The sequence below is a fragment of the Lissotriton vulgaris genome, chromosome 3_1, assembly GCF_964263255.1.
Source record: "Lissotriton vulgaris chromosome 3_1, aLisVul1.2, whole genome shotgun sequence".
In the NCBI taxonomy this organism is placed as follows: Eukaryota; Metazoa; Chordata; class Amphibia; order Caudata; family Salamandridae; genus Lissotriton; species Lissotriton vulgaris.
The window spans coordinates 235,473,857-235,499,860 of record NC_141689.1 but is presented as its reverse complement, the minus strand read 5'-3'; the positions used below and the strand labels follow the sequence as shown (position 1 = coordinate 235,499,860).

Genomic DNA, 26,004 nt, shown 5'->3' with positions numbered 1-26,004 from the left:
GGCATTACCATTTTATTATTGTAAAAGCATTGATACCCTGTCTTTCCAAACATATGTAACAGAGGACTGCATCTCGAAATCAGCTAAATGTTTATGCTGCAAAAATTCAGAGTAATGCGGGGAAAAATTGTGGAACTTGGATCCAATTACTATTCCTGCCATAAATAAGCTATGCATGTTAGACATAACCTTCAAATAAAATAAAATGATACAATTCATGAAGTGTGGATGGAACTGTTTCCGTATAGAAAGCAATCTAGTAGATGGATAGTGCAACTGGTTGTAAAATGCTAAACGTAAACAGTATGGAGGGCTTTTTTTCCAATTATAAATCATGACGATGGGCTAAGTTACAGGATAATCGCAACACATGGTAATTAAAAATCATGCAGAATACATTGGAATAAGTATATGAGCAGAAGAGAGTCTATAAAAAATAATGTGGACATTTTTGCAAAGCACGTATACAGTATCTACACTTCACCACTGGTGTGAGGATTTTGAGGAAAAATAGTGTGGATATGAAGAATTCTTGAAATAAAATTAAAAATCTAAGTAAGGTAGGAAGGTATTAAACCGTATGCCAGGCTTAGCCTTTTCCAGTCATACTGGAAGATAAATCTTTGAAAAGTCGTTTATTAAGAACTGCAAATTTACAAACAGGTGTGAACTTTTTTTTTTTAAACAAACAGGGAAAAAATAACGAAGGAGACGAGAAGACCGCAACTAAAATCAGTGAATACAAGTTTATTAGAGGAATATTCATGTTGATAATATATAATTATCACAGGACACGCATGTTTCTGACACAGTACACCAACAATGGTCTGTAAGTAGTGGTGAGTGAAAAATACCCCCAGTAGAGATGTGTGCTGAATTTTTTTTATTCTACAGCTCCTTGGGCCGTACCTACTGTTTCTAATACCAACAAGAAGCAAGCATCCCAATTGGTCAAAATAGCCAGATCCTGTCTATCCACGGCGATGCCCAGGTACTCCCCATTATTGCAGTTAGCGGGCCTCCCCAAGGGGAAAGGGTACAACACCACGGGTGAGCTGCAAGCGTGGACAGAACACACGCTCACCGAGATAGAAGCCCTATTCACTGCGTCAGCTGACGTCGTTTGCAGGGTTGACTGAAGAGAGTGGGCTACCGCCTGGCCAGTTCCTATTACACCGACAACTGGTTGCCGACTGCAGAAAGTCATGGAACCTCACGGACGAAGAACCCAAGACACACCCGGTATTGCCTACGCTCCTCCACATGGGGACAGGGCAACACCTCATCACATGGATCTATAAATCTATCCTGGAACTTACATGTGCACCTCTAACACGACTGCGACTCCACTGGGAAGAGTAGTTCGGCAGAGCTATTCACGATAAAGAGTGGCTCACAGCACTTTAACACCACAAAAAATGTCCTGCAATCTAATGTTCAAAAACATCCAATTGAACATACTACACCGCACATACCTCACGCCGGCACGGCTAAATCGCTTCTTCCTAGCGACACAGTTCGACTGCCCCCGCTGCCACACACCTGAAGCCCCCATTCAGCCACATGTTCCGGACCTGCCCCACATTACAAGACTTTTGGACAAATGTACACACTACACTATAGACGGTCACAGGCCTGGCGGGACTCACCACATGGGAGGCGTGTGCTCTTGGCATCTTTAAGTGACACAAACAGATAAAGACAGAGACCCGATTTGCAGTACTAGCCACACTCCTCGCGAAGCATAGCAATGCATTGGCGCTCGCCAAGCAGTCCCCCAATAGCCGCATGGTGGGGGGCAATTAAGAAATGGGGCGCACCCGAGGAAGAGGCACATGGCGCGACGAAACCCCATATCGATGGAGTGGTCACTACTCCTCCATAACCTTGTACAAACACAAGCCACCCCGAGGGAGACTACACAGGCCACTCAGACGGAGCAAAGACCGAATACACCTCAACCCTCACAAGCCCCCTCCCCCCCTCAAAGTAGGCCACCCAGACCTCCCAGAGTAGGTCATCCCACTTCCGCTGAAGGAAAATCACTGCTTGCCGATAGTGGACCGGCGAGGAGCTACCCCCCTATTCCCCATGAGTTCTATTTCCCCAGTTCGGCTGTCCACATGGATCGTCCTCTTGAACCACCACACATAGGCAGCATAGGTCCAACACTCGCTGCTACGGAGGGGTTATTCCATCAAGCCTCCAGACACCATACAGGCAAACATCTAGGCCTGCCTCACTCGCGTAGAGTGGTACCTCCTATCAATAGAGTTATTCACTATGGAAATGTAGACAATTAATAGTATGCAACGATGAACACTAATAACTGTTGCATAACCTGTACGTAACTGTAAAATTCTATAAAAAGGTTTACAAAAACAAAAACAGGCAGCAAGCAGAATATTCATACTAATATGTTTTTGAAAAGCAAACATGACCCACCACTAATGTGCTGAGGCTTTTCTAGAAGATGTGACTCACCATTTTCACAAGTCAAGAGGGTGACTGATGCATAGAACGAAGGTCAACCCCAAAAATTCAACAATCAGGAGCAAATGGAAATTCACAAGTAACAAAATCAATGTGAAAGGTTCCAGGACTGGTTTTACTTGGTGATTAGCGCTAAATACAAACCCTGCTGCCTGAGAACAGATAATTATTGCAAGAGAAAACTAATTATCTAACATAAGGACATAGGCAGCAACGAAGAGGAATTCCTCGAAAATCGAAATAAAGTGTGTTAAGCGGTTAGAGTCTAGTGATTCATGAAGTTAGTGATGTTCCCTGCAGGTAGAGGAGAAAGTGTACCAAATTTTTTTTTGATAGTTTGCATTTTAGGACTGCCCCGCAGTTTGAAGCATTTGTGGGGCTGTAGGGTGCGCAATATGTGGGTTCGTGTCTGGAGATTGTCAGCAAAGCTTTGGTCATTTTTGCTGTAAGCGAAGCTGTGCGTCAATGGAGTTTTACTCTCTCACAAGCTCAAGAATGTAACCATTCATTTTCTGAAGGCAACCAAAAGGGCTACATTTTGACACTTGTATATTACTGAACAGGTGCAGCACTTCTAAGCTGCTTTTTTGATTTGGGTGGCAGGTCTGAAGTCTTTGACAGATTTCTGTACATAGACAGAAACAAAAACAACTGCCAAGAGCTAGTGATTTTGCTTATCTAATCCTAGACATTCGCCTTAACTTGGTGGAGCAACGTCAGACAAGTGAGATACATTGGTACACAGGACAATTGAGATTATGAACAACTTAGTTGGCAGGCAATGAGAAGCTGTATAAAAAGCATCAGTATTGGCATGACCTTCCCTTCAAAAATCTCCATTATCTCTAAATACGAGCAATCTCTCCAAAGACTACTTATGTGCTGGGTGTTTTAATCATCAACCCATCAGAGTAGGAGGGCGTGGCCAAGAGCTCGATGTAAGAGGACGTGCCCGGGTAGAGCTCCGAGCGAGGCTCCCCTTCCACGGGCGATTTCTCCTTCAATTCCGGTGCATTCGGGCCCAAACTCGGACCGAGTGCACCCGGGGACCTGCCCTGCCATCCCTGAAAATTTCAGGAGGATCGGAGCACCGGACCCCCCGACCGTCGGCTGCTGCTGCACCTGCCCGCCCAGGGCTCACTTCCGGTCGGCGGCCCCATCTACCCAAGACCGGGGATCCGGCCCAACGAGGTAGGCCGCAACACGTGTGCACTCCCCGGCGCGATCCGGAGGGGAAGGAGACCGCGCCGCAACGCCGGCCGCCCACCAGCGCTCCAGCCGTGCAGGGGCCCCAGATTCAGCTGCAAGGCATCCAACCCTGGCCCACGGCAGGCGGTGAAATCGGCCCGCCCTGCCGACCGACCCTGGAGGCATCCTGCCAGGCCCTGCGAGCACCGGAGAGGGGGACCACTCGGACACCTGGGGGTCCATTTGATCAGCGTTGCCCCTGGCTCCCGGCAGACCACAGCAACAACTGACCCGCTCTGCCCCCTGGACCCTCACACTCGCCCGCCGCCTTGTCACTGGCCCAGCGAGGGGGACGAGACAGTACCACAGCGCCCGGTACCCCCGGTGAACCCACGGCGCGGGGATCCCAGAGACTACAAGCAGGCACGCCACACTGACCCGCGGCGCCCTGCACTGCTGACCCGCCCTGCCTGCCGGCGCTGGGGACTTCCCGCCAAAACTAGCGGGAGCCGGAGGACTATCGCACTCCACTGCTTGGTGACCCGCACTATCGACGTCGCCCCTGGGCCTGAATGATCGGCGACGGTAGCTGGGTGGCCCCACCTCCTGGACACCGGAACCCACCCGCTGTACAGATACAGCCGCTGGTCAACGTCGGACCCATCCAGTGCTGAAGAGCTCGGCCCACGCGACACACGGACCGTGACCACGTCGAGACAGCCCATCCAACAATCGACCTTACACCAGGGGACCTGCCCAGGCCCACGCGGGTGAGAACCCAGAACAGCTCCGCATTCTCCACCTCAGCTAATCCGGCACCGAGCTCCACGGTGCCCCACGCAACGTCAGGTGACATCCAGGATCCCGCACACCGCCCGGCACGGGCTGAGCGGACGGCCTGACCAGGAGAGGCTAGTACGCACGGGCCCCAACAGCGTTCGCCGTGAAAGCTTGCCTGACCGGCTGCCTACCCGTGACGACCACCCACATGTCAGGGGGGACCAGAGCGAAGACCGGCACCGGTGGGACACTGAGCAAAGGAAAGATGGTGAAGAACACAGAGGCTGACCAAACCGCCTCCAAACTGGACACTATGCTGGCGGCCATGGAACGCCTGGAGGAATCCATGCAGCTCACCCGTACGTCACTGGAGAACAGGATCGATAAAGTGGCTGTGGACTTAACGCTCCTTCGAGCGGACCACAAGAAACTGTCCGACCGCACCACGGCCTTGGAGCAAACGATGGCGGAGACCACACCCAAGCTGACGCAGACAGATAAACACGTCCGTGACCTACTCAACCGGGTGGAATTCCTCGAGGATAGAGCGGAGGATGCTGAAGGTCGGGCCAGAAGAAACAATGTACGCATAGTGGGCCTGCCGGAACGATGGGAACGGAGGGAGACTGCGGAACATATGGAGATCTGGCTCAGGGAGCTCCTACCAGAAGGCACCCTGTCACCGCATTTTGTGGTGGAAAGGGCGCACAGAGTACCATCCCGTCCACCCCCGGAGGGCTCCAGCCCGAGGCCAATGCTCATGCGGGTGCTGAACTACCGTGACCGGGACGCCATTCTCCGCGAAACGCGGAAACTGTCGGACATACAGGTGGACAACGCCAAGGTGATGTTCTTCCCTGATTACACCATTCAGGTCCAGCGCCGGCGTCAATCGTTCCTCGAGGTGAAACAACGGCTCAGGCGCCTGGCTCTCAAGTACTCCTTGCTGTTCCCAGCACGTCTCAGAGTGGTGGCGCAGGACAAAACCCACTTCTTCGATACTCCAGAGGCGGCGGCGGCCTGGCTGGATTCAGGAGTGGATGCGAACTACGTACCTGCGCCGAAGGAGCAGCGCCGAAATCGAGGTACCCGCAGGCGGAGACAACGACACGTCTCGAGGCCCGGGTCGCCGACCACAGACGCAGAAATCGGACCCACCCCAGAGCAAATACTGATTGAACATCGAGAGGCCATCCGGAGAACGGCTGAGATCAGTGGTTCACAATCGCCCATCCTGATCTCCAACGCAAGCCCAAGATCACGCGGGAGCGAGGACGACGATTTCATGTACGGACTGCCAGATGACTCAAACACTGAGGGCTTGCCGGATGTCACACCCCAAACATCGGATCTGATAGCATAAACGACCCTCCTCAACCTAGCCCAGGCCTGGGCATTGCGATTGGCATCCTGGGACAGTTTGGTCACTTTTAAGGCTGACCTGTCCGGGAGTCCACAACAGCACTTCTGAGACCCACGGCAGCTACATACAGCCCCATCTCCGTGATCTGAGCTCCACTCCTGATCCCCCCACCTACCGGCCCGGCACGGCCCGCCGTGACACCGAGAGAGGGGTTGGAGCGGTCCCATTGACACGTCACTGGGAGCAAGCATCTGGTGGGGTGGACGGACCCCTAGAGGTGAGTGGCCCCCCCTGAGGAAGTAGCAGATGGGATCCCCCCCCAGGGGTGGACTATCCGAGACCAGCGACATTGGGAACCCTGACTTGTCTGCGGACACTGCCACTGACATTTGGTGCCCCTAGACATACTGCCCGTGGAGGGGAGCTGCCACAGCTCTCTTGGCGACTTGAACTCACTTGCTTTACTCACGTGCTGAACTTCGTCATCCCCCCATTGAACTCACGGATTGATTAAGCTCGATAGAGCGTTTGGGCGGCGACTCGTTCTGTCGTTGCCCTTTTGGTATTATGTTTCTGTTAAAGTTCTTCCTTTTGAGACTAGTGTGGACATTGCAACGCTACAACGTGCATCCCTGGGACTGTGGGAGTGGGCGAGGGGTAACAATAGCCACTGTCCGCGGCCGCTGTGTGTGTGTGGGTGGGGTGGGCTGGGGGTTGGGAGGGGGGGGCTGGGTGCTTGAGCGCGATGCATACTGTGATGGCTACGGTTAAATTTTGTACCTGGAATGTCAGGGGCATGCACACACCCTCACGTAGATACCAGGTGTACTCATACCTTAGGCGACATCAGGTCCAGATTGCACTACTGCAGGAGACACACCTAGTCGCCGCTGAGGTGGCCGCACTTCGCCGTAGGTGGAGGGGGCAGATATACGCCACGACCTTTTCAGCGTTCGCGCGGGGGACCCTGATCTGGGTCAGACCTGGGGTTCCATTCGCACTAACACACAGCAATATCGACACCGAGGGACGCTACGTCTTCATACAGGGCAGACTAGACGGACAGCAAATTGTCATAGCCTCCATATACGCACCCAATGTGGAACAGGGGAAATTCTTCACGCGCTTGTCGGCAGTAATTGCGCCCTGGCCAGACGTACCCTTGATGGTGGGCGGGGATTACAACTGCGTACTAGATGTTTCCCTTGACCGCTCGTCCCCCCCAGCAGCGATCGCCCCAGCGCAAGCGACTTCCAGGGCCCTAACCGATTGGGCGACACAATGGAACCTGCACGATGCCTGGCGAGTCAGGAATCCCACCGCCCGGGTGTATTCCTATTACTCGGGAGCCCATTCTCTGCATGTTAGGTTGGACCGATACATGCTGTCCCGCGACCTGATTTCCTCCGTGACTGACGCTGACTATCTGGGACGGACGCACTCGGACCATAACCCGCACACACTGGTCTATGGATGGCGGCGCCCACGTCCGCCCGTACCCACATGGCGCTTACAGCCGGACCTCCTACTCGACCCGCCATTCCGGGAGGAGATGTCCAGGAGAATCATTCAATATTTTGAAGACAACACCGACTCGACCTCCTCCCCGAGACTTGAGTGGGACGCCTTCAAGGCGGTCACCCGGGGAGGCTGCCTCAGTGTTCAGGCGGGCCTGCGAGGCCAGGTGGAGAGGGATCTGATAAGGGTGGAGGAGGCGCTACTGGATAAAGAACGGGAGGCGACGGGAGGCGATGATTCCCAGCTGATCTCGACCAGGGCAGATCACGCTGCGTTGATGGAGCGCCTAAAGAACATTAACTTCGCGGCCCACTCCGCGCGCACTCACAACGCGGGGGACAAACCTGGCAGACTGCTATCGTGGCTGATACGGCAGGACGCGCAGTCTGCGCCGGTCCTATCGATCCGTACGTCCCAAGGCGTCGAGGTCTACACCCAGACACAGATCCACGAGGCGTTCACGTCACATTACAAGTCCCTGTATAACACACGGCTGCAGGCCACCGTGGTGGAGATCGTGGACTATCTAACGACCCTGCAGCTCCCAACAGCTACTGCTGCCCACCAGGCGGAGCTGGGTGCTGCAATTACCGGTGAGGAACTACGGGACGTGATTTTCTCCCTTTCCAATAGCAAAGCGCCGGGCCCTGACGGGCTCCCGGCAGAGTTCTACAAAGCCTACTCACTGGTGCTAATACCAGAACTGCTGAGAATGTATAAGGCGGCATTGGAAGATGCTGAGCTCCCAGCGTCCCTAAACGAAGCTAACCTGGTCTCTCTGCTGAAACCAGGTAGGGAGGCGACCGAACTTGGCTCATACAGACCATTGGCACTCCTCAACACCGATTATAAAATATTAGCCGCGACGCTCGCCCGGAGACTTGCACCGCTGGTCCCCACGCTGGTGCACGCTGATCAAAATGGCTTTGTGCCCACCAGGAGCACGTCCTACAACCTACGCCGGTTTTTTAAGATCCAACGGTATGCAACCCCTACCTGGCCGCGTTCAGGGTGCATCGTGCTCGATCTGGAAAAAGCGTTCGACTCGGTGGAATGGCCGTATCTCCTCCGAGTCCTTGAGAAATACGAACTAGGCGAAGCCTATATCCAGATGGTGGGGCTCCTCTATCAGGCGCCCGAAGTGCGTGTCCGGACTGGGCGGTTGTTTTCCGACAGGATCCGCATTGGGCGGGGTACCAGACAGGGCTGCCCCCTCTCCCCTATGATATTCGCCCTGGCGATGGAGCCATTGGCGGAACTGCTCCGCACCTCCGGCACCACATGGGGCATCCCACTAGCGGACGGCATACACTCGGTGTCTCTATATGCCGATGATCTACTACTGTATGTCAGAGATCTCACATGCATACCTGAGGCAATCGCGGACATCTTCCGTACATTCGGAGATATGTCGGGGCTCCGCGTTAACTGGGCCAAATCGGGAACCTACGCATTCAGTAGCGAGATGCCGCAATGTGAGGTGCGCATGATGGGGGAGACGCTCCGATGGCACCCGACGGTATTCAGGTACCTAGGGATCTTGATATATCGAGACCCCGTGGATCTCCTGGAGGGTAACCTGGTGAGGGCTATATCCTCACTCACGGCCCAGGTCACGTTCTGGAACTCCCTCCCGCTGAATGTGCCGGCCAGAGTGGCACTGACCAAAATGATACTGCTCCCCCGGCTCCTCTATTATTATGCTAACCTGCCAGTGTATGTGCCAGCGCGCATATTCAGAGGGCTGGAAACTCTCACCAGGCGCCTTATTTGGAACAAAGGGAGACCACGGGTAGCGTTAAAGACTCTATATGCGGCCACGGACGCTGGAGGCTTAGCCGTCCCCAACCAGGAGCTATATTACTTAGCAGCCCAGCTACAATGGGTCGCTTACTGGCTGAGCGGCAAGAACCTGATAGACACGGCCACGGCTGATACCACTCTGTCCCCCGTGCAGGTGCTCACACTCTTCCACCCCCTAACGCAGGGGCGACACCCCACACAAGTCCATGTGGCGATCGCGAAGCGGTGCTTTGCGCGGGCCCTCAGACTTACCAAAGGCACAGTGCCCTACGCTCCGAACCTGCCACTACTGGGAACTCCCTTGGGCACTAGCATACTTTCCTCGACTGCGCTACGCAGCTGGACGGCGGCAGACCTGGACGACCTGAGCGGCCTATATAGCGACGGAGTGCTGCTGCCCTTCGAGACCCTGACCGCAGACACCGAGCTGCCAGTGGGTCAATTCCTGGCACACGCCGGACTCCTACATGAACTGACGAAGGCATGGGGTGACATGAGCCAAGAACCGCCCACTCATCTTCTCATCCAGTACCTGCACGTGATGGGCAATGGGTCTCATATAGTGCACTGGCTGGCACAGGCACTACACACCCATACTCTATTCTCCTCCCAAAGGCTGAGGGGGAAGTGGACGACCGACCGAGGCTCCGACTGGACGGACAAACAATGGACCGCAATATTAGCGGGCGCTAGAAATGTTCCCCGAAACGCGCGATTTAAAACCATCCAATATTATATCATTCATCGAGCATATTTGTCTCCTGACAAACTGAATCGCTATTTCGGACTCACTTCGTCGGCATGTCCCAGATGCGGCCTCCTAGACTCAGACTTCCTGCACGCACTCTGGAACTGCGCCCACCTCGCCTCGTACTGGTCAGCGGTCACTGACACGCTGACGGCGGCCTCGGGCGAAACTCTCCCCAAGACGTGGGAAGTATGCCTACTGGGGCTCTACAGGAGAACCAAGCAGACCAAGCTGCGGGCACGCTTTTGGGACTTAGGCCTCATTACGGCTAAACGCCTCATTACGAAACGGTGGAAAAACGCCAACCCACCGCGCCCTGCAGACTGGCGTCGCTCTTTTGGCAACTGGGCCAGTGCGGAGAGTGTGTCACTACACAGAGAGGAGACCACTGGCCTACGGAAATACCCGATCGCCCAAGACTGGGACGCTACCCTGATCGCGTACCACAGGGCATGCGCCCGGGCCGGTATAGAATGCCAACCTGACGCGGAATAGAAGGGGCCCTGTCGCTTGCTGTCCATATAGGTCACGGAGTTTGCCCCCCCCCCCCACTGCCGCGTCCCCCCCCTTCCTCCCCCACTGCCGCGCCCCCCCCTCCCCCCCTCATTCCCCCCCGCCGCCAGCCCCGACTACCGAGCTCTTGCACACCGAGCGATGTCCCCTGCCGCCCCCCGCCGCTGCCCTTCCCCCCCCCCGCTGCCTCCTCCCCCCCCCGCCTCCACCCCGCGGCCGCAGCGACACCACATCCTCGATCACCCCCGCCCCTGCGCAGCCCGTACAGGGTGCACCACACACGGCTAGGATTCAAGACACACTACCACACGCACATGCACTAGTCCAACAGTTGTTGAAATGTTTCTCCCTCCCCCTCCTCTTTTAATTCCCAGTTATACCTTTTGGTTGACACAGAGACTGTTGATTTTGTACACGCGCTAATGCTCGACACCCCCCTCCCTGTTTCCGTATCATACAATGGCAACTGGGTGTTTTCATGTACAGGCAGCGGAAGCCCAGCGATCCATGTGACGACGGGGGATATGATCCTGCTCCAGCTCGCTACTGTACTGAACAGGGAACATAACTCAATGCAATGACTGTCGGATTTCTTACAGCACCCTGGTCCTAGCGCAGTGCCATGAGCCGCAAGCGCTGCGGCACGAGACATTTCCTAGCACCGCTGCTTGTGAACTAATGCATTACCACTGGCTACTGTTTATTTTCACTCGTATTTAATTGCCATGTCATTCTGTACTGACAGCCGAGTACCGCTTGTAGTAGTGGTTTATTGTTATGACACTGTGTGACTGCTGTTTAACTCATCTGTGAAACTAAATAAAGTTTGGGACCATTGGTCTTCAAAAAAAAAAAAAAAATCAACCCATCAGAGTAGGCTCCATGAGTAGAAGTGTATTGATTTCTTTGGCATACCTGCAAGGCATAGGTTTCCTCAGAATTAATATTCAGACATAAGGAAGGCCTATTTTCAAATGGCAGAGAAAGGCTCATGTGCACAATTTATAGCAAAGGCAGATCGTATCAAAACTAACTACAGGGCTGCATTAATAGGGTGCACAAAAGGATGGGAGGGTTTCTGTGGATACCAAATGTCAGTAAAGACTTTCTCAACCATGTGCAACACTGACACATTTAAGTAAAAGCGCCAGTTTTTCAACCCCTCCATCAATGGATCAAAAGCAGCTCATACATCTCAATGATAAAAGCTATGGAAGAAAAAGAAATCCTTTACACCGCTACACCCCGACCCCTCTTAAAAAAAAAAAAGAGGTATTACAAAGGAAAAGGATAAAATAAAACACTGGAAACGAGTCGATTGTGACCGTAATACCATTCTCCTTGCTGGATCGCAGAGTAACTAGCAATTTAATGTAAGCCAATCAATCTTCTAGTGCAACAGGAACTACAGCACACATCTGCTGCAAAATGCCCCAATAAGGAATTCTAGGTAGCCCATTAGATAGAAGTATGTGGCAGCGCAAGTCTTAAACAATATCAGTTGTGAGAGTGTGCAGCGATAATTTGACTCTAAAAAATGAAAAGCATATACGTGGCACAGTCTAGAGTAGACCTGCAATTACACATAGAAAGGAAAAACATCAAGAAAAAAAACCCTCATCACATTGCAGGCTGATGGAGAAACGTAACAATGAGACAGGTGCTAATCCTCTTCAAACACATTAGTTAGATTTGTGATGTGTTGGAAAGGAACATTTGTAGGTCTAAAGCTCATATAGGATAAGGTTCAGACTTTTGGCCTGGATCACCTAGTCTCCATCAGTAGGACATTTGTAAGAGCCAGAAACAAAGGTAACTTGTTTAATAAAAAGATGCAAATTCACTGGAGTGTTTGACTGAAGACCATTTATTTACATTGTGTTTATACAGATGGTAATAAATTTATGTACAGAATGGGAAGGCATTAAATCTTTCCTGGACATATTTTAGAACAATATCAATCACCGATTACAGTTGGTTTTTATTTTCGTATAAGCTACAGTAGTTTCATTTCAAAATATACATGGATATGTAAAGACTATTATGCAAATACAATAAAACATCACTTTATGATAACATTCTCACAAACATCAACTTTAGTCAGGAAAAATAAACAATGATCATATATTTAGAATTAATCCAATCAGACTAATACTTATAAAAACACAATCGATGAACTCTGCTCAGTATTTCTATAATTAATACAGTGAACACTTTAACAATTTGATGACAATAGTCTTTACCTCAATTTACCAAACTGGTTTGACAGTATTGTCAATGCAAGTTATCTCTTTAATTGACAACCAATACTGTAAGGTTAACAATGGAAGAAACCTACTGCAATCGATCATGGCAAAAGATGGCAGCAGAATGAGATACACAACCACTCACAGGTAAATATCCTTCTGAAAAGGAAGTGCTAGGTTGTGTAAAATAATGCACACAAAACTAAGTAGTTCTGTTTATTTACTCTGCAATAGTAACTGAAACCATAAAATGCCAAGGATAATGCCTCATCAACAAGATACTATCACATTTGCAGTGGCAACCACAGAGCGGTTTCTAAAATCCTATGATTAAAAACAAATATCTATATATCTATAGATAGATAGATAGATAGATAGATAGATATAGTCTCCAAGGCCCTTAAATTAACTGCTGGTTACAAGAGAAGGACACTGCAAATAAGGGTTTGCTAGAAAATAAACACTAAAAGGAATCCTAGGTTATATATCAAAATTAAATCGGTCCTGAAAATGGGCCAAGTAGACATCAACCCTGCAATAATGATCATCATAGTGTTGTTTCCCCCTCAAATAAAAGATTCACACAATTTCTATTCACTTTTATCCCTGCATTATTTCAAGCAAGCAATGGTCCAAAACCTACATGGAACCATGGCAGCACATTAACCCGTTTACATATGTCATGGCTTTTTGTTAGAGAACTTTCGTTGGTCCAAACTACATATATACACAGCAATTTACTGGAAACTATAAAACCAATTGAGCATTTTTTAAACAGGGCTGTTACCTCTGTACCTCTAATTAAACATGCAACACAATATATAAATATATATTATATATTTGCACACACAATATATAATATATAATATATAATTCAAAATACCTAAGAAAAAGCACACTGCCTGCTGGGCAACTGCAAATGTAGGGTGAAAATTGTGTTGAAATATAAAAAATGAACAGGTAAGTCACGCACCAAAATTGTTCAGAAAGCAAAACAAAATGTTGTGATAATCTTGAAATTAGCTCTAGCAAGAAGAAAAATGGTCATGTTACACTAGAAATATAAGTAAATGATCTAAGAAAAAACGTATTTAGGTGGGACAAGTGATTCACCATACCTCATGGGTACATTAAAGGGCTAATTCAGGTTACATTGCTTCAAGTGCTCACAAGAATCAAAAGGTACTAATATTTAGGAGTAAAGCTAGTTCTATAGGTGCCCTTGCATAAATGACTGGTAACATGAAAATATAATCTAAATATACTTCAAACGGTTATTTAAAAAAAAAAGGAGATCTGCAATATAATATTTTATTACTCTGCTTTAAAACAATACTAAATAAGTATATTTTGAACACACAAGGACCATTTCATTTTTTTTTTAAATCTCGAAGATGTACTTTCAATATGCATCCATTTTAAAGTTCCACTATAAGCTGTTGAACCGGCTTAAAAAAAAAAAAAAAAAAAAAAAAATCACACTTGTATTAATCTATGAAAATTGACTGAAAAATTTTGCGACGAAACGGATAGGACAGTGAATACAAATTAAGTCACAAGAGAAAATGACAGTCAATGTTATGACCACCTACACAGACACTGGTCAATAAATGCACTTTCATCATAATGAACATGGAAGTTTACACCCCTAATCAACTGTAGTAGTCAAATCATCAAAAATAATAATTTAAAAAAGCAAATCAAAAACCAAAAGTTGGTGAAATAAATCATTCGAAAAAACAATAATTTGGGATATAATGAAAATGTTTAAATCAAATAGAATAAGAGTAACAGTAGTTTCCAAGTGATGTGTCTCATAACGGAGAAGAAACATAGGGGTAAATGCAGCACTGAGCATTTTAGAATCTTGTATCCTATATTTTAAATAAGTTTCCTCCTACCCTTCGCAGTTACCTTCTATAGGGTCCTAGCAAAGTATTGTGAAGGTTGCACTATACTTTTCCCCATGGGAAATCAGCACCTGAGGCGCTCTTTTAAAAGCCAGTGTTGGCCTTATGGTTTTTTGCTTTGATAACGGACTGAACTTCAAATTATCCAATGAACTGATACCACCCAGTACTATGTCCTGTCTTGTAGGGGCATCGCTCCTACACTGATGAATAGAATTGGATAAACAATGTGAGACAGTTCTCTTCAAGTAGGGCCACTGCAGATCATTGTATTTTAGTGTGAGCACCTATTGCAGTTTATTTCCACTCATTAGATTCTGCTAGCTCGAATTTTTATTTCATTTACCTAGACCACAAAAACATCTCATGAAAGTATGTTTGTTAAACTATAACTACAAACAGCAATTTACGGTAAACTATAAAATCAATTAAGTTGTCAGACTAGGCAGTCTCTGTCCCAGTCCAGGATTGGGTAAATCTTTTTTCAGCCCTCTACGACTGAGGTAGTCTCTGCCCCACCCTATTAACACTGACTTCTGGCCAGTGCATATGGAGTGTGTCAAAGAGGCAATGTCGTGGGGTCCCAGGCGAGTTGTTAAAAATCGCTAGTGGATCTCTAGGCTTCTGTTTTAACTCTTCATATAAATGCGCCAATTAGTGGTCAGCACCTAGAGGTCTGGAAACAGTCCGTTGTAGTCACTATATTTAAATAAACGCGTTAGAGAGGACCCTGCATGCTACAGCCGATTTCCCTGATCGATGTCGAAGTGAAGACTATAGGGATAGTGATTTTGAAGGGACTCAGTACCTGGGCTGAGAAGGGAATCCTCTCTGACCTGCAATGCGAGTTCAGACCAGAGCGAGGCACAGTTGAACAGAACCTAAATCTGCACCTCTTAATATCTAAATACACCAGGGATCAAAGTAGGTTCTGTCCACTTGACCTTACAATTCTTACAGTTGCTTGCGACATCTAAATTGTGCTTTTTAAATCCTGTTTTTTTCTCCCTGGTGTTCTATCTTTAAGCTAATAAGTAATGGGATTTCAGGAACTAATGCTCCTAGGTAAATGATGTAATTTTTTGTAAATTTCTACTCAATGCATTTGTAACTGATATATGCCTATTTTGATATGCTGCTTAATGAGAAGCACTCTTATGATTTTATCAAAATGTTTAAAAAGGGTCAGCCGTTACCTCTGTGCCTCTAATTAAACATGTGCCATGAGCAGTGGTCTGAACATGGACTACAAAGTTAGATCCTATAAATCAAGTACACACAAAATAAATATAATATATGCTTCAAAATACCCAGGGAAAAGCACACTATTCACTGGGCAATTGAGAATGTATAGTGTAGCTAGTGTCAAAATGAAAAAAGAACAGTTAAGTCCTCCAGCAAAATTTTGCAGAGAGCAAAATAAAATTGTGATAATCTAGAAATTAGCACTATCCTTCAAAGAGCATTAGCCATGTTAGACTAGAAATATAGTTAAATGATCTATTAAAGTAAGAACAAGCTTATTTAGGTGGGAAAAGTGATTCAACATCGCTCATGGACACATTAAAGGGCTTTTTCTTCTTTACACTGGAAACAATATTTCAAGGCACTGTTTCCAGGCAATTACTCAGCAGTAGGACTTTTAAAATGTACAGACATCAAATAACCCAATTTAGTTACTATGCTTAAAATTGAGGAAAGGAAGTACCACCACTGGCAATCAATAAAAGTGATTACATGAGAAGCATCCAGTGTTAATAAAATTTGAAAAATTGAACAAAAACACTTGATTATTTTTTCCTTTTTTTAAAAAAAAAATCAATTAAGCCTCTGTGGCAAATATACTGCACTTTGGACCAGATTAGAGAGAATGTTTATTTCAGTCGAACAGGCCACAATAGGACTTCATTTTGTCCATCACATATATGAAACACAAAAGAAACCAGCTCTACTTTTTGTCACTGTAAATCTTAACAAGCAAGATATAGGCAGATCAAAGTGCAATCAAGCAGATCCATTCGAGACCGTCTCACAAACTAAAATGGTTTGTGGGGCTCAGCTGCTCAGAAGGACTGCATTTAAAGAAAAGGAAAAAGTTTAAATGGGCTGATCCAAGAAGAATGTTCAATTTAGATCAATGATCAAGTACATAAAGTACAGATGCAGCTCAATAGGAACTTTTATCTCTTGTAAGCTATTGAAGCCTGCATACATGAGGGTACTATTATCCCTTTTAAATCAATCGCGGGATCCCAGATTGGTAGTGAAATGTTGCAAGTCAGCAAAACAAAGTGTCCCGCAATAACTTCTAATGCTTTATCTAAGCAATCCACAGCATTTACTTGTGATGTCAAGAGAAAAAAAGCCTCTGCATATACAACGAAATTGAGAACTATAATAAGGTACCTACTCTAATAAAAAAGCAGATCAGAAAAGCCATCTCTTCACACCTAGTACTTTTACATTGACTATAGAGTATCAATATCCTAAAGATTGCTTCCCTCACTTTGCTCTTCTTTGGGCTTTAAAACAATGTGTAGTCAACAGCTGTGAAACATATCAAAATATGAGTGAGGGAACCGCCATAAAATTAACAAGACCCATTGGCCCAAGCACAGGTCATAGCACAAAGCTAAAACGTTCCATATCCAAATTCATTATTGTTGCATATAAAAAGGAAGACTGTTGCACACAAACAGCATAAGCGGTCATGCAATTTTCATAGTTAAAGGAGAAAAAAAATATATATTTATTACATGGGTCCAAGTGCCATAAGGAGAGCTAAAAATCAGGTTTCCAAAACAGTCAAAGATCTGAATGAAAGGTCTAGTGTGCAACAGTTCCTTTACCCTTTCAATTTAAGCTATGTGCCCGGTTACCAAGTCAGCAATTTGGCATGCAAAAGGAACATAGATGTATATATTATGCTCCGAGTAGAATGGGAATTAATTTAATGTGCATACATTACGAAGTATTAACAATCAGTGCATTTGGCCAAGCAATGATTAAGGACTTTAAATACTGGAGTTCATTTTAGCACTTTTTTTATTCAACAAATGTTAGACTGATAAAAACAGTCACAAATTACTGAAAATAACTTATCTTAGCACTAGCAAAGATCTCACCGAGAAAATCAACCTGTGTGAAGTTTAGGACTGGTTCAGATCTCGCTCTGTAATATTGCCATTGTCTGTAAAGTCAATTGGATAATTGTTATTAAAAGTTGATGGATACTCTGAGGTAGCGTCGACATTCTGATAGCTCACATATGAATTAAAGGGTTGCTGAGGAATTACTTGGGTATCTGGAATCGGCATAAGCATGCCCGACTGAGAGGTGGGGGGGATTCTTTGGCCGACTAGTTGCATTTTAGGTTCTCTGGGTTCCAGCTGCTGCTTGCTTTCTTCATCTGTATCCAGACGGGTTAATTTCTCGATCCACATGCGGAACTTTTCTTCTGTCTGCCGCTGCATCTCAGCAAAGCAGTTCATGGCCTCTTCCAGGACATTGCCTATGCAGTTTCTATCCCAAACGGTGCCCCTGTCAAGTAATCCAGGAATTTCCCTTGTCGCTGCTGCCGATCCCCCAGCACGACTGAAGCCAGCTTTAAAGACATTGAGGCCATGGTATAAGTAATTATTAAGCAAGCAGGTATAATACATTTGTAAACAGTAACGAAATTGAGTAAAAACAATTGTAATAACATTGTGATACATTTAGCAACATATTTGCTGAAAGTGTTTTGACCACAAATAAATGAAGACTGAAAAAAGTTTAGAAAATTGGTGTTGATAATTTGTGATGGCCCCTATGAGGCAGGAGTGTGGAATTTAATAAAATATCTACTAGTCCATGGGGCAGGTTGCTTCATAAATCTACTTGCCCTGCAACACTATTCATGTGTCTCTTTTGTTCCATGTGGTGTAGGGGCAGCAATCTAATTATATAAGAGCTCTGATACAGCCGCTTCGATTAGCCAGGGCATGGTTTGAATACTAGCAATTCCCTTATTTTGCCACCCTTCCACAGATATCCATACTGGGGCTGAAGGTAGTGGTAAATAATAGTTCTAGAAGTGCAATGCCCTTTTGAGTCTATGCAAACCAACTAACTTACATGTTTTATGGGTTTTCACCAGCTCTTCTCTAATATTTTCCAATATTGAGAAAGGTTGGAAATGTAATCACAACGATGACAGATGTAAAACTTCTTCCAGGGTTGGGGAAAAAGTGGTTGGAAGGAGAGTGAACTTGCAAACGCTCAGATTTTTTTTTCAAATCTACACATGCATGTTTGCTTGTGCTAAAATGTAGTTGACAAATACTTTCTAGGTTTAGGATATCGTGGCCTACTTCTATGTCTTGTGAATTCATTAATGCCGTAAATCTTCACTAGTGCACTGACCTATACCATGGTTGCACTTTTGAGATTTCTTTAATAATTGAGCCCCTAATTAGGTCTGGCATTAACCAAAACCTATTGTGTGAAATAAAATTCTCTCTGCCCATCGGCTGGCTTCACTATGAGTGACAGAATTCTGCTCTTTCAAAAGGAGCATATTGGCACACAAAGTTTTGTTCAGTGCCAGGAACTGCTTTTTGCCAATGGTTATTAGAACAGTGATGGCTGTGCTTCCATGCTAAAAAGGTTTACAAAAACCATGCCAAAACAGGACATTCACAAAACCAAAAGGTCGATCACCAATTTCAAACCTACTGACTTTGCCAATGCTGGTTTATTTTTGTTTCCCATAATCTTGTTGAAACGTTACAATGATTTTTCATTAGGAATATTTTTGGGAAATATTAGCATGCATCATATTTTATAAATGATGCTGCAAAGAAATGGTCTCTAGAATTTAACAGTAGTTTAGCAAAATATGTTTCTCTAGGTGCATTTTTTTGGGAACATTTTAGTTTTAAAACAAAGATTCTTTAATACTTGTACACTTTTTTAAACAGTGATGCCTATTTTAGAGATCTTATGGCGTACAAAATAGCGTTTGTATGTACGCCATAAGATCTCTAAAATAGGCATCACAAGTATTAAAGAAAGTTTTTTCTATGGCTTTGTGTATATAAGGATTTTTTTAATTTGTTTATGTAAATATATTCTTCTGTTCTGGGGTGAAAGTCAAAGTGTGAGTGTGTAATGTGTTGAATGATTGGGAGTAAAGGTTTTGGATTGTATATAGTAGAGTTATTATTGATTGTATAATGTGTATGTATTTGTTGATTGTAGGGATATAAAAATCGTGTAAATGACATAAAATAACTGACAAATGTATTTTCAGTGATTTAATAAAAAAATAATGATTTATTCAGACTGATTCTTAAGTCTTGGACCCATGTTTGGCTTATTTCCAATGTGCTATGACAAATAAATTGAAGTGAGGATAACAGTATTGGCAATTGTTACGTTTAGTGTTAGGTCAGTGGCTTGGCCTTACTGTTGGGAGCCAGTACCCAGTAGTGTTTTCTAAAATGTTGTTCCATCATCTCTTTGCTCACACTATCTACTTATCTGGGGTTTCCAGGAGAATTTACTTTCATAAATTGCCTGCCAGACTCAAGTGGCTGTACAGGGTTATCAAAGAAGAATATTTTCTCCACCACTAATTCAATTTGCAAAGTTACCAACCACTCTGTGTGCATTCATGGGAGGATAGGAAATTTACTACCATACCCAAGGCTCCTTTACGGCTTTCTCCATTGCCCAATGTGAATAAGCTCCAACCGATCTGGGTCACCAAATGCATCGCTCCATCGGACTGCATTGACGCCCGTACCAACAGCAGCAAGGAGATCTTCACCATCATGAAAGATTTCACCTCACCAGCAGCCTGCTCCAATACAATATTCCCCCCCTCCCCCCCACAGGACTCGATTCTTTTGCAGCAAGATAACCTCCATCTACAATTCGACCATCAACTAGACAGACCTCACAACATATTTCCCATCTCAGCCAAACAAACAATAATGGCCATATGGCCCGCCATCTATCCACTTTGTGGCCCCATTGGAACCTAGCCAGACAACACCCCTTCAGCAAATGAATTCAACCCATCAGTGCAGAGCTCACATCTATCCCAATTACCTCCATTACATCAGCCACCTTCCATGACACATGTAAACAAGCCACAGTTCAACAGTCTTCCCCCTGCTCAAGAAACCCTCCGCAGACCCATCAATACTGATCAACTACAGTCAACTACAGACCCATCTAACTGCTACTTACTGGACCTGGCCAAAGTCTGAAAGAAGCTCATCAACAGATGCCTCACGGAACACCTTGACATAACATTCGGGATTCAGACCAAATCATAGACCAGAAATAGCACTTCACACCGCAAGACGACATAAGCATGATCCTAGCTATAGAAGAAACAGCCGCTCCCAGCCTTCTGGGCCTCTCAAGCCTTTGACACAGTTTCACACCCCCATCTTCAGATGCCTGCACAACAGTGGAATCCAAGGACATCTGCTCTTGCTTTAAGGGCAGGACTCCGGCAGTAAGCCCGATTTGCCTCCCACCCTCCTCCAAGGTCTACAACCTAATCTGTGGGGTACCTCAAAGAACATCCCATAGCCCGACCCTCATCAATGCATACATGACCCCACTGGCAAGCATCATCCAAGCCCACAAGATAGATGTCCTTTCAAAGCAGGTGACACAACTTCTACTCTCCCTCTCATACCATACTTGCATACCCTGAACAAGCTTACCGCCTCTACGACAGAAGTTGAAGACTGGATGAAGACCAATTGTCTCAAACTGAAAACGGACAAGACAGTAATTGTGATCCTGGGAAGAACGCCTCACAGTGGGACTCCACCCAGAAGCTGGCTGAACTAGACCCACACCCACCCAGTCTACCCATGCCAAGAAAATCGGGATCATCAAACAAACTTGACATGACTGCCCAAGTAAATGCCATCCCAGCCTCCTGCAGCCACACACTGAAGATGCTACCAACCAGCACCAGAAAAACTGTCATACGCCCTCATCCGAAGCAAACTAGAACACCCTCTCTAGACCATAATCGGTAAGCCCCTCCTCAGAAGACTGCAAAGCATTCCAAAACTTAGCAGCCAGAAGGATTCAAACTCCAATAATGCACGCCAATCACACCATACCTCAAGGAGCTCTACTGACTCCCAATAAACAAGCACAGTTAAAACGCCTCACTCACACTTTCAAAGCACTACACAACACTCGCAAAGCAAACTTCAATAATCACATTTTCTTTCACAAACCATCCAGACATCTTCCCATGGCCGACCTACTACTACTTGCACTCATATGTAAAACCAGATCTGGTGGGTGAGCTCTCTCCTACATCACTCACAAAGCATGGAATTACTTGCGGTTATCTACCAGAACTCCTCCTTGGTTCTTGAGTTGACACAGTTTGGAGAATTGCAACATATACGAATAAAGAAGTGGAAAAGTTCCTGCTAAAGCTAACGAGTCAAGTTTTTACAGAACAGAAGCTTGGTCTTTGATTTCCTCAAACAAAGCATAAGAGAGTTCCATAACTTAGGTACTAGAAAGCAAAAGGAGCACCCCCACCCCCGTGCAAGCTTTCTTCACTCAGAGGACCTGGCACATCAATGTCCCAGAGGAGCTCAGGCACCATGAGAAAGAATAGGGTTTAATGATCAGGTGCAAGTTGCACAGACCTGTCTTCCTAAAAGCCTATTTAAAGCAGAGGACTTTCAAAGGGAGACGTTTCTTTAGCGGGAGCCAGTGCAATTTGCACAGCATCAAACCTACAGAAGCCCGTTCATGAAGATTTAGCAAAAGCAGAGCTGCAGAATACTGGACACAGCTTCATAAACCGAGACTGGGAGACTCTTGAATATAAGATGTTAAAGTAATCCAGCAGAGACACAACTAGTGCGTGGATCACTGTTTTCTGGGCAGATTCAGGCAGAAAGCTAATGATGTTCTTAAGAGATTTTAAAATCCCAAAGCATTGCCTGCAAAGGCTGTGAATTTGCTGTAAAACGTAAGATTTTCATCAAACCAAATGCCTAGGTTTATAACCCTTGGCTTTGGTGAAGGAAGAGTGACGCTAGACACCAGTCGGAGGACCAGATAGAAGGCTGCTCACCCAGGATAAGGACCTCAGTCTTACAGCATTTAATTTGGGGAAAAGGGGACCCCTACGAAAAACAATGAGACTTGCTAGCTGTAGGGAAAATTACATAAAGGGTAAGAGTGTAGCTAGATACAAGTTATACAGTTATTTTTGGTGATTCAATGCAGGCTATGAACTCAACAACACAAATGTTTGTGAAAGTGCAAAGCCAAAAACATACACAAACATAACCAAAATTCTTTCTATTTTTCAAAAATCTTGTTTATTATTTTTTATTGTGTTATTTATATTTTTGATATAAATCTTAATGATACATTTGATAACTATTCAATTAGGAAAGTTTTTTATATATAGGACAATTGATTCATTTATATAATGTAGTAATGCACAATCATAGGACATATATAAACATACAATTTGAATACAGACAGTTACATAAAATGTCTAAAATTACATCATTTTGTGAAACAGGACAACATAAGAGATGGAGAAGGTAAATGGTCAAAAATGATTTCCAAGGCAGGCGTTAGATAAGAACACTACGCTCGTTTCGGCAGTATTGCTGTCATCAGGAAAACAGTCTAAACTTTCTCACTTGTGAATATGGGCGAACGCTCTCTATTTAGTGATAGATGCTCCTGCGTAGACCTGGTGTTACCTATATAGCAAGTGCGTCAAGGAGTATTTATAATGCATATAAAGATTTAAAATATTCGCCTTTGTCGGAGTCTATCCGAAATTTTGGGCCATGCACTTATTGCCATTCGTAAATACTCCTATAGGATTTATATTCGCAAGGATGTTTAAAAGCAGCGCAAATCACTGTGCAATTTGCCAATGTCTTTTTCTTACTGGACGTTGCAGTATTCAATTTAAGTGGAGAAATTGGAATTACTGGTCACTGGTTTTTGATAAATGGCATAATTGGCATGGATTGCACATCTCTGTCCACTGTGAAAAGTAATCCGGGATATTTACTGAATGGCAATATGCACATGGCCCAAAATTTCGGATAGACCCAGACGAAGGAGAATTGTTTTTATCTTTATATACAAATAGTGGCAAGTCACAGATGAGTTATGTTGTCAACGTCATGAAGCATCACGAGAGGTCATAAGCAGTGCATGGGGAGAACATTTTTCTACCTCACTGAATTATGAATTAATTAACTGTTATGACCATTTCCCTATATTTGTTTTATTTGGATGATGGGGGTTGTATATTTTCATTCCCCCCTTCTTTATTTTAATTGTTTGAACTAAAGTATGTAACTTGTTTAACATGCAAGTATGAGAAGCACTCAGTTGCACCCAAGCTAGGATGAGATCAATAAGTGCCTAAATAAAAATATAACCATTAAGGAGTGTGGAAAGGAAGCGGCCCTTACCTCAGCGGGGTGGCGTCCGAGCCTGAGGTCCCTGGTCTCCGAGCCAGGCCATAACGCGTCCCTGTCAACCAGGACTCCTCCCCTCTCTTCCCCTACAGGAACCGGTGGCGACGCGCGGAGAACCAGAAGCGGTACCCCCCTGACCCCGGAAGTACATCCCCGGAACACAGAAAAGCCGACAACCCGGAAGGGAGAGCGTTCCGAGCAGCAGACCTGTGGCAGGAGCCAGCAAGCAAAGAACCTGGAAGCGAGTTGAAGAGCCGAGGCGAGGACGAGGACGAGGAAGAGGACATCTGGTCCGAAGACTGGTGGAGTCCTCAGGAGGTGGCTGGAGAGCGGCCACAACTCGCTGGAGAGTTGCGGCAGGGCACGTGAGTACGCTGTTACCTATTCTCTGTGTTCCCATTGTAGATAGTTGTAAATTAGTGTAAATAGGACCTCACCTGATAGACCACAGAGCCACTGTATATTATAGATAAACCTACCACTCGCACTGTATTTTGTATAGAGGCCATTGCACCTTCCCTTCACTATATCACCCTCTTTCCCTCCTCTTTCTTGCCCTCTCCTCCTTAGCCTTCCTTACCGTTCCGCCCCCACATTTCGTTTTCCGAACCTTCACAACCCGGTGTCGGTGACAGTACTCAAACGGTCCTACGCTAAAGGACTAACGGCCCTGTACTTTCTCTCCTTTGTATATACCTCCAAGGGACACCAGTGCACATCCCAGGACAAGACGACCCCAGCCCAGCAGAGACCCTCACCCTACGACCCCAGCCCAGCAGAGAACCCCCTCCAGACAACACCCACCCAGCAGAGGACATCAGGGACCTACCGAACATGGTTTGTTTTCCCTGAGACTTTCCTGCCATACCCTGCAAAGTCAATAAATCTCGCTGATCATAGCGCACTAAATCCGGCCTCCCCGCCTGTTATTCAGGTCCGCCCAAACCCCTACTCCACAATGAGTAATTTACAGGAGTTTTTAAAATAGAATATAATTACCTTTTTAATTACAGATTCTCTAAGAGTTTTAAAGGCCAAAACTGTGGGATTAGTAAGTTATTTTAGGAGACAACCACAACTTTTCTTAAAAGATGTTTTCCAGTTTATGTTTAGAAAACTAGCTGGCTATACCCCCCCCAATCATCTGTTCATTAGGGCCATGCCCTCTGCCCAGTACCACTCCCCTTTTAACTGCGGAGTATAACTTGCATCCCTACCCTGTAGTCATAGTACCACGAGTCCTAATACTGGTTTTGCACAGCTATATCCAAAAGCCTAGTACCCAGTCTTAATGCCCACAGAGCAGGACTTGCAGAAGTGCCCTGTGGACACCTGTATCTCAGTCCCTATCAACCATTAGCATGGCCTGAATGTTCAATAATGACTGATGCATTCACTGCCTGTACAGTATGGCCTGCTGTCAAATTCACATTTATTTCCAAGTGCATAATTAATTAAAACAATTACATCATCAAAACAATACAGACATGTAAAAACACGGCAAAGAGCTTGCTATTATGCAAGATGCCCGTAGTTAAGTATATTAGAATGACTTGCTCATTTAAATTAAAAAGCCTTAAAATGTATTTTAAAATATGTCATAAATAAATCCTGGACCTGGTATACAGGGAGTATTAAAATGGCAATGCTTGGCCATGAGTGTAACTGAGCAAACTTTGATTAAGATAGCTGTGGATAATGTTTGATAATGTTTAACAGCGCTCTAGCCACTATGGTGAAGATTTTCCTTTGGTGAATTATTTTAATAGCCCCTGGTGTCAAAGCTGGTGGTCAGTGCTGTGAGGGAGCCTTCATTCTCCGCAGTGGCCTTGGTTATAGCTTTACAAATGCCCAGAATCTTTGTCACCCTGATGTTAAGATGTGCGAATTCTGGGTTGAGTGTGATGATATGGGCTTGCCTGCATGTGCAGATAGCTTAGCTGCC

General features: G+C 45.8%; 1 protein-coding gene across 3 annotated transcripts in view; it reads right to left on the bottom strand.

The window, feature by feature from the left end:
• ARK2N (arkadia (RNF111) N-terminal like PKA signaling regulator 2N) overlaps window positions 1–26,004 on the bottom strand; it is a 238,356-nt gene that overhangs the window by 170,722 nt on the left and 41,630 nt on the right. Inside the window, exon 3 of one of the 3 annotated variants that reach the window (XM_086960345.1) lies at window positions 16,427–18,166. The exons of the other annotated variants lie outside the window; for them this stretch is intronic. Coding sequence (XP_086816471.1) covers window positions 17,712–18,166 — 455 coding nt within the window. The 3' untranslated portion in view covers window positions 16,427–17,711. Of the gene's footprint in view, window positions 1–16,426; window positions 18,167–26,004 lie in introns of those variants that run through there. 3 annotated transcript variants of the gene reach the window in all.